The sequence below is a fragment of the Ailuropoda melanoleuca genome, chromosome X (genome assembly GCF_002007445.2).
Source record: "Ailuropoda melanoleuca isolate Jingjing chromosome X, ASM200744v2, whole genome shotgun sequence".
Lineage (NCBI taxonomy): Eukaryota > Metazoa > Chordata > Mammalia > Carnivora > Ursidae > Ailuropoda > Ailuropoda melanoleuca.
The window spans coordinates 16,412,265-16,428,971 of NC_048238.1; the positions used below are offsets into that span (position 1 = coordinate 16,412,265).

Consider the following 16,707-nt stretch of genomic DNA (forward strand, 5'->3'; position numbering starts at 1 on the left):
AAAACATATATATATATATATATATATATATATATATATATATATACACACATACACAAATATATGTATACAAACATATATACATATATACACACACATATATATACAAAAAAATATATACATACATATATATACAAATATATATACAAACATACATATATATATGTAGTCAACTAGGGTTGACTGTAAATTCTGTTAATGCAAAGAGTAATGATGTATTGATTTGTGAACATACTGTAACGAAGACACAAATGTCCCCTAGTCAACATACAAATGACCACAACCCCATCATTCTTACTTAATGACAATTCTTTTAAAAACTAAGTGAAATAAATATTTAAAACTAATTGAAGCTGAAAAAAACTACAAGTGTCTCGATGGTTACAACTGTGCCAATCAGCAATTTAAGAACAGTGACTGCGAGCTCAAAAAGTTTACTTTGGGTTTCAATTGCTATGTGACTTCTGAAGCAGCAAGTGGAAGAAAATGTTCAACAGAACCCTTATATTTAATATAGAAATTAAAACATCTGTTTCTCATTGTTTTACCAATCTTTAAAAATCTTTTAGCTTGGATCAGAAAGAACGAATTCTCAACATTTGCTGCAACATGGACGGCACTGGAGGAGATAATGCTAAGTGAAATAAGTCAAGCAGAGAAAGACAATTATCATATGATTTCTCTCATCTATGGAACATAAGAACTAGGAGGATCGGTAGGGGAAGAAAGGGATAAAGAAAAGGGGGGTAATCAGAAGGGGGAATGAAACATGAGAGACTATGGACCATGAGAAACAAACTGAAGACTTCAGAGGGGAGGGGGTGGGGGAAGGGGATAGACTGGTGATGGGTAGTAAGGAGGGCACGTATTGCATGGTGCACTGGGTGTTATACGCAACTAATGAAGCATCAAACTTTACATCAGAATCAGGGGATGTACTGTATGGTGATTAACATAATATAATAAAATAAAATTAATGAAAAAAAATCTTTTAGCTTGGGGTGCTGTGTGGCTCAGTCAGTTAAGCATCTGATCTTTGATTTTGGCTCAGGTCGTGATCTCAGAGTCATGAGATTGAGCTCCATATTGGGCTCCACATTAAGCAGGGAGTCTGCTTGCGATTCTCTCTCACCCTCTCCCTCTGCCCCTCTCCCCACTCATACTCTCCAAAATAAGTAAATAAATCTTTTAAAAAATTTAGTGTTAAAAAATCTTTTATCTTTTACTCTTTGCTATATGAAAATTAAATGACATTTAGAAATTTTTCATCCACGTGAATGGTTGGTAGTAGAATGATAAAGAGCTCTAAGCAGTGAGGGAAAACCCTATAAAGTCTAAGTGCTTGTTTTTACATTTCTAATGTTCTTCCTGTTCATAAGTGGTTCACTTTCCTCATCTATAAAAAAAATTTAAGTAATCATACTCATTGTACAGTATGTTACTGAATGGCAATGTGACATATGGGCAAGATCAAGACTTCACCTGAGGCACCTGGGTGGCTCAGTTGGTTAAGCGTCTGCCTTCGGCTCAGGTCATGATCCCAGGGTCCTGGGATCGAACCCCATGTCAGGCTCCCTGCTCAGTGGGGAGTCTGCTTCTCCCTCTGCCCCTCCCCCTGCTCATGGCCTCTTTCTCTCTCAAATAAATTTAAAATAAATAAATAAACAAACAAATAAATAAAATTAAAAAAAAGATTCTCTCCCTTTCCCTCTGCCCCCCCCACAAAGATCAGGACTTAAAAAGAATATTCTCCTATCCTATAGGAACTGTGGAGGCAATTAGCCTATGCATCACCAAAGAAATATTTTAAAAGGTAAAGAAATACTGAAAGACATTAGCCCAAGACTAATAGCGCACAATATATTCTACATTAGCAAAAGTCACAGTGCCTAAACACATTGCTGGAATAACTGAAATTATTAACAAACATTCTGGAGAACTCTGGACAAGAGCATTACAGAGCCTAATCAGAGAGAAACTCCAGTTCCTAGACTTCTCAATGAAAGACCAAGTATGTCTAACAAAAGAGTATCAAAATGGGCATGTTGATAACAAAATTTATCCAAAGATTAATTCAAAGCACTGTTTTAGTTCTTATCCCTCATTTGATGAGATCGTTTGTCCCCAAGAAGTTAATACACAAAGGGTACATTGCGTATGAATTAATGCACAAGTTACTTCATCTTTATCTTCTTCTTCAGTATCTGAAAAGCCATTCTGTTTTACCATAAGGACTTCAGAGGTGCCCAGTGCACACACACACAGTAAGCGACACATCGCCTTGGCCCCTAAGTCTCGCTAATCCTCATCATCATGTACAACACACATTCCTCCCCACAGGCCCATTAGCCTCTGCTTGTCCCTCCTGTTACAGACAAAATACCCTCCATTAATCATACTCTGCTTCTCCCAAAGTAGGTGAAAACTAGCTTCCTATGTGAAACTGAGTGCCTCAATATCCTCTCCAAGGACAAACATTCTTTCTCTATCTGCTTAAAAAACCAGAGAACATGGATTTGGTCATTTCTCCAATGTCCTGCTGCTGCACGCTGCTTGCCTCCCCCCTGCTATCTTGACCAAGTTCCCTCTGGAGTTCATGAGACCCATGTGCAGTTCTATCACTCCTCTGTCTTAATTCCTGTCATCTACTCCAAACCTATCTCCTTTCCTTACCAGGTAAGAAAGCACCAAAAAACTATGCACCATGGTCAACATTCAGCATTTAGCATATGCATCCCTTATCCCTGTCAATGGCTACTGGTGAGGGTCTTTGTGTAATGACCCCCATCTTTCATTGTTCAGCCCTTGGCCCCTCTTGCAACTTGTACCACATCCCTGACACAGGCTCAGCCTTGAACTATTCAATCTGTGAACAAGGTCTGACGATTCTCTCTCTCGTGTGCTTAAAAGTTTTCATTAAAAAAACCCTTAATCTTCAATATCCTGAACTTGCCCTTCTTTGATCTGTTCTCACCCTGTCCTTCAGCAGCTTCTCTCCTGACCTGCTCTGGACATGCTGAATTTGAGAAGCATTTGGGACACGCTCAAATGAAAGCAAAAGCCAGCTGGGATACGGCCTCTAGGTTCTAGACCAGTGCTATCCAAGAGAACTTTCCGTGATGAGGGAAATATTCTAGAGATTTGTGGTATCCAATATGGTAGCTACTAGCCATGTAGCTATTGAGCAGTACAAACGCGGCTAGTACAGCTGAGGAATTGAATTTTACTTAATTTTAGTGCATTTGCATTTTGGTAGTCACATAGGAATAGAGACTATGGTAGCAGATAGTACACCCCTAGCAAGAGACCGGGCCATGGGCACAGATTCAGAGGTCACCAGTGTGCATGTGTTATTTACTGCCTCCCTTGTACCAGGAAGTACTGAAGGTTTTCAAAACGAGATGAAATTAGCTTCAGAAACAGATGGTAAATGAGGCAAAGGGAAAATGAAGATAGAAGGGGAGATGAGAGCAGAGTTGGTTTAGCACATCAAATGCTCCACATGAAACCGTTGTGTGAAATGTGGGCCCCAAACCTTTTGAAGCCAGAGGAAAATGGCTGAACAGGAGGGAGCACCACTGCTCATGGAGGGCTTGTCAGGTGAAGCTGGCCAAGGACTGAGGGTCGGGAGTCCAGGCAACATGTGAGGGGGTGAGGGATGGATAGAAGAGAAGGAGAAGGAGAGGCCAAAGAAGCAAGGGCAAGCTTGACAAGGTCAAAGTCAACAAAGAAACGGATTAGGAGTCTGGCAATTGGGAGGAATGGTGAGTGAGGTATGAACATGTGTTGAGGAAATAAAGACAGGAGTACAATCAATTCTTTTAGGAGCTGGGCTGTTCAGGAAATGTGAGAGACAGGGTGACTGTTAGAAGGTAAAGAACTTCACCTTCCTAAGCATACAGCCACAATCATGTTACTTACCTGCTTAGAACCTGCAATCACCAAGGCCTGTCATTTGAGGTCCTGTGATTCATCTTTGCCTCCTGTGACCTCTCTTCACACATCCTATGGCCCCCTCAAACCAGCCCAAACACACCACTTAACAAAAAGATATGTCACTGTTCACAGAAGGCTGGAGGTGGGAAAATCATCAGAAAAGTGCAGAATTTGAAGAAGGGATAATTAAGACCTACTGCCCATCCTTAAAAAAAAAAATAAATCAGCAAACCTGTAATTAGAGACCACAAAAGACTTGCCAAGGTCACTTAAGGATCAAGGCTATTCTATTATTTATCACTTGAAATTCAGTACCAGTCTTGAAGTGCTGCGGCATGGCTTGCTTCCCGTCAAGTTAATTCTCTAAACATATTGGACTACACTGTGTGATTATCCTAAAAGCTTCCTTACCAATTTAATGATAAAATCTACCTTGTCCTTCAGCATGCATTCTTTTCTGAACACAAAGATCAGAAAATGCAGAACTATCCGTACTTTGACCAAAGTGCCCTGGTACTAACAACACAGTGGTTCTCACGCTTTGGCGCACTATTGAAACAGGATAGGGCCTAGGCTTGTGTATTTTCACTGCACTCCCGGATGGTTCCAACACCTCCCTCCCATATTTAAGGACCACTATGATGATGTCCTCTGCTGTGCTCCAGAAATGGAGTCCCTCTACCTTGTTGCTTGTGGACAATGACATTAGCTTCCACTCTATCTAGGGGCCTTGTGGACAATGACATTAGCTTCCACTCCATCTAGGGGCCTTTGCTCAACCTTCCTCCTTCTCACCTGGGGGTGCAAGTTAGGATAATTTAAGGAAAAAACATGATTTGGGAAGCAGAATCAAGATCTCTACCTCTGGAACCTCCTATCTTCAGGGAGAATCTCATTCCATGAACAAAGCTCAAACTCCCCTGATAGCTCTATGAGGCCTCACTGGTCACTAGAGACCAAGAGGAGAACAGGAAGCCATCAGTAACATTTAGATCCAGGAGCTATGAGTTTCCAGGTAGTCTTAAAAAGACAATGTTCCATTGCTGTTAATTACATCTAGTAAGAGACACAGTCTCTTTTTTTTTTTAAAGGTTTTATTTATTTATTTGACAGAGATAGAGACAGCCAGTGAGAGAGGGAACACAAGCAGGGGGAGGGAGAGGAAGAAGCAGGCTCACAGTGGAAGAGCCTGATGTGGGGCCTCGATCCCATAACGCCGGGATCACGCCCTGAGCCGAAGGCAGACGCTTAACCGCTGTGCCACCCAGGCGCCCCAAGAGACACAGTCTCTTGAACACCTGCCATGCAGACCTGTACTTCTGCTGAGTTTTTATCAATAGTCAAACCCTAGAAAGAAAGGCGACTTGCTCTTTCTACCACAGCCTTTGTACGAGACGGCAATGAAACTCTGAGCCACCCATACCTGTCCTGTTCTTCTCTCTCCAGCCGTTCCTGCTCCTCCTGCTCCTTCTGTAGCCGGGCCTGTCGTCTCTTTTCAGCCAGGATCTTTGCAGCCTCTCCTGCATCAGTGGTGCCTGCTGTAGGCTTCCCTGAGGCTGCATCAGAGGAAAAGATTATGGGAAATGAAACACTGACTGCACTCACACAGGTAGCTGCCACTTGGAAACAGAAAGTCCAACTCAGCAGGTGATGGGAAATGCTGCTGGGACGAGCACAAATAGCCACTGAGCAGAGAAGTGGCAGTGGGATCGCTGTGACCCTGTGAATGCGTTACTCGGGAGGGCAGTGGAAAGTTGGGGAAGAGAGACAGGGTGGATAGCATGACCCACAGGAGCCACCACCGCAGTGTCCACCTGGGTGAACACACTGCAACTACCATAAATGCTTGAAGGACTAAAGGAAGACCTCAACACCCCCATGAGCTTCCAAATCCATGACCAGTGTCAGTCCGTCCTCCAGGAGGCCCATAGGAGACCAAGGGGAAGGACTCAGGGGCAACGTACAAGCCTGAAAAAACAGCATGAGGGCATGAAGTTGTCCCAGAGAAAAATCTCCTTCCCTCCCTCCCCCACACGAGACTCCCACATGGATCTGGGCAGAGAGAGAACCAGCTTGTAAAAGCCAAGCCCTGGGGCAGCATTGACAAGAAGGGCCTACCTCCACTGCTCTCGGCCTTCCCTCCTGTGGCCACATGCTTCTCGGTGACATGCTTGTCCACCACATGCTTCTCGGTGACATGCTTGTCCACCACGTGCTTCTCGGTGACATGCTTGTCCACCACATGCTTCTCTGGGGCTTCCTCTCCATGCAGGCCAGCTGCCTGCTGAGCCAGGACACCTTCCCTTTCCTTATTGCTCTTCTCTTTCTCTGCTTTCCTCTTGGGTGTTTCTTGGCTGGGAAAGGTGGGAAAGCGGTACTTCACAGGAGACCCTGGGTATGGCGGCTTCATATTCTTTGGAGACTGTGGATATGCTTTTGAAGTTGCCCTGGAAAACCGAAACCATACTAGAAGATGATTACTGAGCCTGGCCAAAGAACCTCTCATTTCCTAAGAGGCTTGGTTTCAAAAAGCTGAACAATTTCATCCTTCAAGAGGAACAAGTGGAAGGCTTAGCACATACTCAAAACTCCTTGAAGTACTATCACCCTAATAGCAACATAGGTATCTATAAGATATCCCTGGTGGAAGGGACAAGATTTTAGGAAGCCTAGCTGGTGATGCCATGTCCTAACTTCACTGAAGTTTGAATGACAATGTAAGGATAAAGTGTTAGGCACTGTCCTACCTCTTTTCAGATGAATACCAGGGTTCAATCTGGCTTCAGCATATGGCAATGGATGAGCTTTTTTTTAAATTGTGGTAAAATACATGTAACATAAAATTTACCATCTTAGCCATTCTCTTTCTTCAGATTTATTTATTTGAGAGAGAGCGAGACAGAGAGAGACAGAAAGAGAGAGGAGGAGTGAGAGGCGGGAGGGGCAGAGGGAAAAGGAGAGAATCTCAAGCAGACTCCATGCTGAGCATGGAGCCTGACATGGCTCTTGTTCCCATGACCCTGAGATCATGACCTGAGCTGAAACCAAGAGTTGGGACATTTAACCGACTGAGCCACCCAAGCGCCTCTTAGCCATGAAGTGTACAGTTCAGTGGCATTGAGTACGTTCACAATGTGGTGCAACTATCACCACCATCCATCTCTAGAACTCTGTACCTATTAAACACTAACTCCCTATCCCTGCCTCCCTCAGCCCTTGACAACCACCCTTCTCCTTTCTCTCTGCAGGAATTTGACTACTCCGTACCTCACAGAAATGAAATCATACAGTGTATGTCCTTTTGTGTCTGGCTTATTTCACCCAACATAATGTCTTCAAGGTCCCTGGTTCCTTTTTTTTTTTTTTTTAAGAAAAATTCACCTTTACTGAAGTATGATTGATATCCAGTTCCTTTTTATATGCTGAGGAACAAACTCAGCCAAGAGGTAGGGAGAGGAGGTGTCTTTTTTTGAGGCTCTTAAGGTTTAAAAGAATCTCTTCTGCTACTGGAAAGATGTGAAAGCTGAGGACAAGCCTCACTGTCACTCGGGGAAATATTGCTTTGTTAAAATGTAGGACCCTGGGGCGCCTGGGTGGCACAGCGGTTAAGCGTCTGCCTTCGGCTCAGGGCGTGATCCCGGCGTTCTGGGATCGACCCACATCAGGCTCCCTCTGCTATGAGCCTGCTTCTTCCTCTCCCACTCCCCCTGCTTGTGTTCCCTCTCTCGTTGGCTGTCTCTGTCTCTGTCAGATAAATAAATAACCACAATCTTTAAAAAAAAACAAAACAAAACAAAATGTAGGACCCTGTCTTATGTTGAAAAAAAGGTCCATTATAAGTACACTCTAGGCTTGGCTCCTGGTGAGTGCTAGGTGTTGAGGATACAGGTGACAACCTAGCTTCAGAAGTTCAGTATACCCAGAAGGTTTCCCACAGAGGAAGGATTTGCAGAGTTCCTTTAGGAAGAAGTAATCTACATAAATTACAAATCATCACTCTCAATCCTGTAGCAGAGTGAACCATATGGAACTGCCAATATTCAACTGTTTTTGTTCTATGAAAACAGCATTAAAAAAAGCAACTCAACATAATATTAAAGGCCAATTTATCACCACAGGCTTAAGAGTTACCTAATCATGTTCTGATGGTAAGGAAAACTATGATCAAATCAACACTATACTTGGTCTTGAGATGGAAAATAATCATCAAGTGGTATGTGGATTATGTAAAATGCAGGCCAGTTTTCCAGAGATGCTCTCACACTAAAAGGCCAGCTACAAGTGCCCAGGAAAACAACTTCTCTTACTCAAAGCCAGACTGAGGGTCACATAATTGTGTCATACTTGCCCACTGAATACAGCTTGAACCTGATTTGAATTTTTAAAATTCACCTGTTTCAGTATCCACCGTCTTACTGATTTACTGATAAAGAATCAGTTCAGGTCTCATTTCCGTGGTAGGCTGTCTGCCTTTCTGAACAGTCTGCTCTCCAGATGGACAGCTCTGGCCCCAGAAAGAACAGTTTCATACTGGCCACACCAACTTCCCTGTGCCATCATCCTGTAGGCTTGGAGCTACACAGAACCCCTGTGACAACTTGTCTACATGGATGGTGCCTCCCCCCTGCAGACCGTTCTCCCTCTGCCCCTGGGCTCAGTTGACTCGCCCACGATTCATAAGGGACTTCTCGGCAACCAGATGTTTCTTTCCAATTGTACCATTTAACCCTGATTTTCTAATTTTGTTCCTAGACTTAAAAAAAAAAAAGCCAGGCGCAGAATCCTGCCCTCTCCATATACGTATCCATATGCACAAAGGTTTTTCAACCCTGCCGTTACTGACATTTGGGGCCGGACCATTCTTTGTTGTAGGGCTGTCCTGTTTAGCAGCATCCCTGGCCTCAAACAAGCAGATGCCAATAGCTATTGCCACCCACAACTCCAGGTTGTAAGAACCAAAAATGTCTCCAGACATTGTCAAATGTCCCCTCTGGTACAAGGTCAACTCCAGGTGAGAACTACCCAAGTGACACATATAGCTACCCCTCCACACACTGTATCTGTATAAAGTAGATAAGAGTAGAGCTACTCTGGTTGGAGAGGCAGTGTCCTAATCCCCACAGTCACCCCAAGGCACAACTATGGGCTTCCTGAAAGAAGTCATGCAATGGTTCTGTTCACACCACAGACTGTGAAGTTCTATTCTAAATGAAACTGAGTCAGTTACCTAGGAGCACACATCTAAAACTAATTTTTCCCTGAGAAGTAAGGGTGAATTTATTTGGGATAAAACTCACTGTCTTAAGAAGTCTGTTCACATTCCCCTACTCCAGCCCCTGCCCAATATACAGAATTAGAACACACACACACACACACACACAAATGCACATACAAACACCCAACCTTTCAATTAGAGAAGTGTTATTTTTAAAACAGTAAGTGACCAAAATACAGAATACAATCTTAAAAATTCCCCATTTATCCTATCCCCATTTATGCAGTTTCTTGCTCATCTCGTCTGGCTACTTTTCTGTATGGATACAGGACTCTGTCAGGTGCAGGTAGGAGACGCTGAGCACAGGCATCCTGAACCAGGTGATATTGGTCCGGCAGGCTCCAAGGCTCTCTGGCTACTGCCAACCAAATGAAGTCTGGCAAAGTTATTGTTTTACAATTTCCTAGAAATAGGTATCTTTAGGTGATGAAAGAAATTCAACATGAATTTATCAGGGGAACTTACCATGCTTTCACAGAGAAGTACTTTCTCATCTATGAAAAAAGTATCTATTTGACTGCCACAATAACCCAGTGAGGTAAGTGTGAAATTACTATTACGCGTATCTTAGATAAGAAAACCAAAGTCCTAAGCATTTAAAGGACCTTTCCCAAGAGATGTTACAGATGAGAGAGCCAGGGCTGGTCCCCAAGTCATTTGATTCTTCACATGCTTTTTTATAGGCTTCCCATTTTAATTTTTAAAAGTTCAATACCTCTGGGGCACCTGGGTGTCTCAGTCCGTTAAGTGTCTGCCTTCGGCTCAGGTCGTGATCCTGGGGTCCTGGGATCAAGCCCTACATTAGGCTCCCTGCTCAGCAGGGAGTCTGCTTCTCCCTCTCCCTCTGCCTCTCCCCAGCTTGTGCACACACTCTCTCTTAAATAAATAAAAATCTTAAAAAAAATAAATCCAGTCACTTTCTTTTTTAAAAAAGTTCAATACCTCCAATGATTAAAGATCTAACAAAGGGGAATCACAAATTTTGCTGGGGTGGTAGATACAGGTCTTCCTGGTGCACAAGGCAGGAGTATATAACATTCTGAGTTTCCATGACTGGTAGGAAATATGAGTAAACCCCTCTGTAAGTAGAGCAGCAAGAATAAGCGTGGAGAGAGGACTGTCACACTTCTGGATGTAAGTTTACTGCAAAGTGGAACCCCAAAGAACTTTTTCCCTCCACATCTTGAAATCTAGTTCTAGTTTCTCTAAAGCCACGTGACTCCAGGCATCGTGAACAGAACCCACCCACAGGATGGGAGGGGTCTGTGGCCTCCTCATCAGCACAGCTCAGCCAACATTCTGAAAAGTCAGTGTTTATGGTCAGAGTTTATTACTTTCCAGGGAGGAAAAGAGCAATTCTTTTTTTTTTATGAAAACATTTAACATTAACATTTTGTCTTGCGATATAATCAAACAAAATGTTAAGAACATTTTTTCTTGTTTTAAAGTGGCAAATTTTTGAGAGGTTAAGATGGCGGAGGAGTAGGGGACACCTTTTTCAGCCGGTCCCCTGAGTTGAGCTGGATAGGTACCAGACCAGCAAATATCCACGGAATCAGCCTGAGACGCAGGAAGATACATCTGGATCTCTACAAATGAACATCTCCAGCGCTGAGTATCGAGGTACGAAGCGGGGAGCCGTGAAACCGCGCACAGATATCGGAAGCTAAACAGAAGGGGGAGGGAGCCGCCGTGTCAGGGCGCCGGGAAGCGGTAGCCACCTGCAAGGGGGAGCGGACAGACCGCGGACCCGCACGCTTGAGACAGCAGGCTGAGAAGGGAGCTCCGGGAGCGCACGCGGGACGGCTGGCGGTTGGCGGGCCACCTGCACGGGGGAGCAGGCGGACTCGCGGACGGCACCCGCGAGACAACAGACTTAGAACGCGAGCTCCAGGAGCGCGCGCGCAGGGCGGCTGGCGGGCCACCTGCACCGGGGAGCGGGCGGACCGCGGACCCGCACTCTGGAAACGGCAGACTGAGTCCGTGAGCCGGGAGCGTGCACCACCAAGCATCTCACGGAGCTCCGGAGCTCCGGTGTGCTCACTGGATCGAGGCTGAGACCGGGAGCTCCGGGAGCGTCCGCGGGGCGGCTGGCGGCTGGAGGGCCACCTGCACGGGGGAGCAGGCGGACTCGCGGTCAGCACCCGTGAGACACCAGACTGAGACGGGGAGCTCCGGGAGCCCGCGCGGGGCGGCTGGCGGCGGGCGGGGTTGGAAACACAAAGGACAGAGACGTGCCGGCCCTGGAAGTGAGGGCTGGGACGCCGGGTGTGGGGCGCACAGCCCGGGATGCTGCAGGGTTGAGCAGCACCAACAGAAACAGAGTTAAAGTGGCCAGAACATCAGTGGAGAACGATCCGCGATCCCTCTGTTCTGAGACAGAGGCTGAATTTCAGCCGCTGCTGCTCTCTCAGAAGAGGCATAGCAAACCGCCAGGGAAAGCCGCCAGAGAACAAAAGCCCGGAAATACCGGCTCACAGGGTGCCCATCCCCATCCCCCCTCGCAAGGGACACAGAGACTCTACCCAAACAGGGTTTTCTGAGTACCGGCAGGCAGGCCCCTCCCCCAGAAGGCAGGCTGAAAAATCAAGAAGCCCACAACCCGGAGCGCCTGAGTGGCGCAGTCACCAAGCACCTGTCTTCGGATTAGGGTGTGTTTACAACGTTCCGGAAAGGAGTCCCTCATCGGGCTTCTCCACCGGGAACCTGCTTCTTCCTCTCCCACTCCTCTGCTTGGGTTCCCTTTCTTGCTGACTGTCTCTCTCTCTCTCAAATAAATAAATAAACTCTTTAAGGAAGAAGCCCACATCCCTAAGATCTCTATAAAACAAGGGCGCACGGCCTGGGTCCCAGTCAACACTTGGGCTCTGGACAACCCTGCAATCTCTCTTCATCAGAATGACGAGAAGGAGAAGTCCCCCCCAGCAAAGAAAAGATAATGAGTCTGTGGCCTCTGCCACAGAATTGGCCTCGGCCACAGAATTAATACATATGGATGTATCCCAATTATCAGAAATGGAATTCAGAGCAACAATGGTCAAGATGATGAGTAAACTTGAAAAAAGCATCAGAGAAAGCGTTGCTGAGAATATAGAATCCCTAAGGGCAGAAATGAGAGCGAATCTGACAGAAATTAAAAATTCTATGGGCCAAATACAGTCAAAACTAGAGGCTCTGACGGCCAGGGTCACCGAGGCAGAGGAACGCGTTAGCGAATTGGAGGATGGGTTAGTAGAAGAAAAAACGAAAATAGAAGCTGGTCTTAAAAAAATCCACGCCCACGAATGTAGATTACGGGAGATTACTGACTCTATGAAACGATCCAATGTCAGAATCATCGGCATCCCTGAAGGGGTGGAGAAAAACAGAGGTCTAGAAGAGATATTTGAACAAATTGTAGCTGAAAACTTCCCTAATCTAGCAAGGGAAACAAGCATTCGTGTCCAAGAGGCAGAGAGGACCCCATCCAAGCTCAACCAGGACAAACCTACGCCACGGCATGTCATAGTGCAATTCGCAAATATTAGATCCAAGGATACAGTATTGAAAGCGGCCAGGGCAAAGAAATTTCTCACGTACCAAGGCAAAGGTATCAGGATTACGTCAGACCTGTCTACAGAGACCTGGAATGAGAGAAAGGCTTGGGGGGGCATTTTTAAAGCTCTTTCAGAGAAAAACATGCAGCCAAGGATCCTTTATCCAGCAAAGCTGTCATTCAGAATTGATGGAGAAATAAAGACGTTCCAAAATCGCCAATCATTAACCAATTTCGTAACCACGAAACCAGCCCTACAGGAGATATTAAGGGGGGCTCTATAAAGGTAAAAAGGCCCCAAGAGTGATACAGAGCAGCAAGTCACAACCGATACAAAGACTTTAAAGAGAAATGGCATCATTAAAATCATATCTGTCAATAATCTCTATCAATCTAAATGGCTTAAACTCTCCCATAAAACGCCACAGGGTTGCAGATTGGATAAAAAGACATGACCCATCCATTTGCTGTCTACAAGAGACTCATTTTGAACCCAAAGATGCATTCAGACTTAGAGTAAGGGGATGGAGTACCATCTTCCACGCAAATGGACCTCAAAAGAAAGCTGGAGTAGCAATTCTCATATCAGATAGACTGGATTTTAAACTAGAGGCCATAGAGAGAGATACAGAAGGGCACTATATTATTCTTAAAGGAAGTATTCAACAAGTGGATATGACAATTATTAATATATATGCCCCCAACAGGGGAGCAGCAAGATACACAAGCCAACTCTTAACCAAAATAAAGAGACATATAGATAAGAACACAGTAATAGTAGGGGACCTCAACACCCCACTATCAGAAATAGACAGAACACCCTGGCAAAAACTAAGCAAAGAATCAAAGGCTTTGAATGCCATACTCGACGAGTTGGACCTCATAGATATATATAGAACACTACACCCCAGAACCAAAGAATACTCATTCTATTCAAATGCCCATGGAACATTCTCAAGAATAGATCATGCTCTGGGACACAAAACAGGTCTCAGCCAATACCAAAAGATTGAAATTATCCCCTGCATATTCTCAGACCACAACGCTCTGAAATTGGAACTCAACCACAAGGAAAAACCTGGAAGAAACTCAAACACTTGGAGGCTAAGAACCATCCTGCTCAAGAATGACTCGATAAACCAGGAAATCAAAAAACAAATTAAACAATTTATGGAGACCAACGAGAATGAATACACAACGGTCCAAAACCTATGGGATACTGCAAAGGCAGTCCTAAGGGGGAAATACATAGCCATCCAAGCCTCACTCAAAAGAATAGAAAAATCTAAAATGCAGTTTCTATATTCTCACCTCAAGAAACTGGAACAGCAACAGAGGGACAGGCCTAACCCACTGACAAGGAAGGAGTTGACCAAGATTAGAGCAGAAATCAATGAATTAGAGACCAGAACCACAGTAGAGCAGATCAACAGGACTAGAAGCTGGTTCTTTGAGAGAATCCATAAAATTGATAGACCACTGGCAAAACTTGTCCAAAAACAAAGAGAAAGGACTGAGATTATTAAAATTATGACTGAAAAGGGAGAGGTCACGACCAGCACCATTGAAATTGCAAGGATTATTAGAAACTTTTATCAACAGCTATATGCCAAAAAACTAAACAATCTGGAAGAGATGGAGGCCTTCCTGGAAACCTATAAACTACCAAGACTGAAACAGGAAGAAATAGATTTCTTAAATAGGCCAATTAACTATGAAGAAATTGAGTCAGTGATAAACAACCTTCCAAATAATAAAACTCCAGGCCCAGACGGTTTTCCTGGGGAATTCTACCAAACATTCAAAGAAGAAATAATACCTATTCTCCTAAAGCTATTTCAAAAAATAGAAACAGAAGGAAAGCTACCAAACTCATTCTATGAGGCTAATATTACCTTGATCCCCAAACCAGGCAAAGACCCCCTCAAAAAGGAGAATTACAGACCGATTTCTCTAATGAATATGGATGCCAAAATCCTCAACAAGATCCTTGCTAATAGAATCCAACAGTACATTAAAAGGATTATCCATCATGACCAAGTGGGATTCATACCTGGGATGCAAGCATGGTTCAACACTCGCAAATCAATCAATGTGATACATCATATCAACAAGAAAAGACTCAAGAACCATATGATCCTCTCAATTGATGCAGAAAAAGCATTTGACAAAATACAGCATCCTTTCCTGATTAAAACCCTTCAGAGTGTAGGAATAGAGGGTACATTTCTCAATCTCATAAAAGCCATCTATGAAAAGCCTACTGCAAGCATTATTCTCAATGGGGAAAAGCTGGAAGCCTTTCCCTTAAGATCAGGAACACGACAAGGATGCCCACTCTCGCCACTATTATTCAACATAGTACTAGAAGTCCTTGCAACAGCAATCAGAAGACAAAAAGGGATCAAAGGTATCCAAATCGGCAAAGAAGAAGTCAAACTGTCTCTCTTTGCAGATGACATGATACTCTATATGGAAAACCCAAAGGAATCCACTCCCAAACTATTAGAAGTTATAGAACAATTCAGTAAGGTGGCAGGATACAAAATCAATGCCCAGAAATCAGTTGCATTTCTATACACGAATAACGAGACTGAAGAAAGAGAAATTAGGGAATCCATCCCATTTACAATAACACCAAAAACCATGCGTTACCTTGGAATTAACTTAACCAGAGACGTAAAGGACCTATATGCTAGAAACTATAGATCACTTTTGAAAGATATTGAGGAAGACATAAAAAGATGGAAAAATATTCCATGCTCATGGATTGGAAGAATTAACATAGTTAAAATGTCCATACTACCCAGAGCAATCTACACTTTCAATGCTATCCCGATCAAAATACCGAGGACATTTTTCAAAGAACTGGAACAAATAGTCCTTAAATTTGTATGGAACCAGAAAAGGCCCCGAATCTCCAAGGAACTGTTGAAAAGGAAAAACAAAGCTGGGGGCATCACAATGCCGGATTTCGAGCTGTACTACAAAGCTGTGATCACAAAGACAGCATGGTACTGGCACAAAAACAGACACATCGACCAATGGAACAGAATAGAGAACCCAGAAATGGACCCTCGGCTCTTTGGGCAACTAATCTTTGATAAAGCAGGAAAAAACATCCGGTGGAAAAAAGACAGTCTCTTCAATAAATGGTGCTGGGAAAATTGGACAGCTACATGCAAAAGAATGAAACTTGACCACTCTCTCACACCATACACAAAAATAAACTCCAAATGGATGAAAGACCTCAATGTGAGACAGGAATCCATCAAAATTCTAGAGGAGAACATAGGCAACAACTTCTATGACATCGGCCAGAGCAACCTTTTTCACGACACATCTCCAAAGGCAAGAGAAATAAAAGATAAAATGAACTTATGGGACTTTATCAGGATAAAGAGCTTCTGCACAGCCAAGGAAACAGTCAAAAAAACTAAGAGACAGCCCACGGAATGGGAGAATATATTTGCAAAGGACACCACAGATAAAGGACTGGTATCCAAGATCTACAAAGAACTTCTCAAACTCAATACACGAGAAACAAATAAACAAATCATAAAATGGGCAGAAGATATGAACAGACACTTTTCCAATGAAGACATACAAATGGCTAACAGACACATGAAAAAATGTTCAAAATCATTAGCCATCAGGGAAATTCAAATCAAAACCACACTGAGATACCACCTTACGCCAGTTAGAATGGCAAAGATAGACAAGGCAAGAAACAACAATTGTTGGAGAGGATGTGGAGAAAGGGGATCCCTCCTACATTGTTGGTGGGAATGCAAGTTGGTACAGCCACTCTGGAAAACAGTGTGGAGGTCCCTTAAAAAGTTAAAAATTGAACTACCCTATGACCCAGCCATTGCACTACTGGGTGTTTACCCCAAAGATACAGACGTAGTAAAGAGAAGGGCCATATGCACCCCAATGTTCATAGCTGCATTGTCCACAA

General features: G+C 43.9%; 1 protein-coding gene across 8 annotated transcripts in view; it reads right to left on the minus strand.

Moving 5' to 3' along the window:
• Window positions 1–16,707, minus strand: part of MAP7D2 (MAP7 domain containing 2) — a 115,175-nt gene that overhangs the window by 11,340 nt on the left and 87,128 nt on the right. For all 8 annotated transcript variants that reach the window (XM_034649450.1, XM_034649446.1, XM_034649445.1 and 5 more), the window contains 2 exons: window positions 6,055–6,383; window positions 5,360–5,492 (listed from right to left, as the gene is read on the minus strand). In XM_034649450.1, the coding sequence (XP_034505341.1) occupies window positions 5,360–5,492; window positions 6,055–6,383 (462 nt within the window). The remainder of the gene's footprint in view (window positions 1–5,359; window positions 5,493–6,054; window positions 6,384–16,707) is intronic.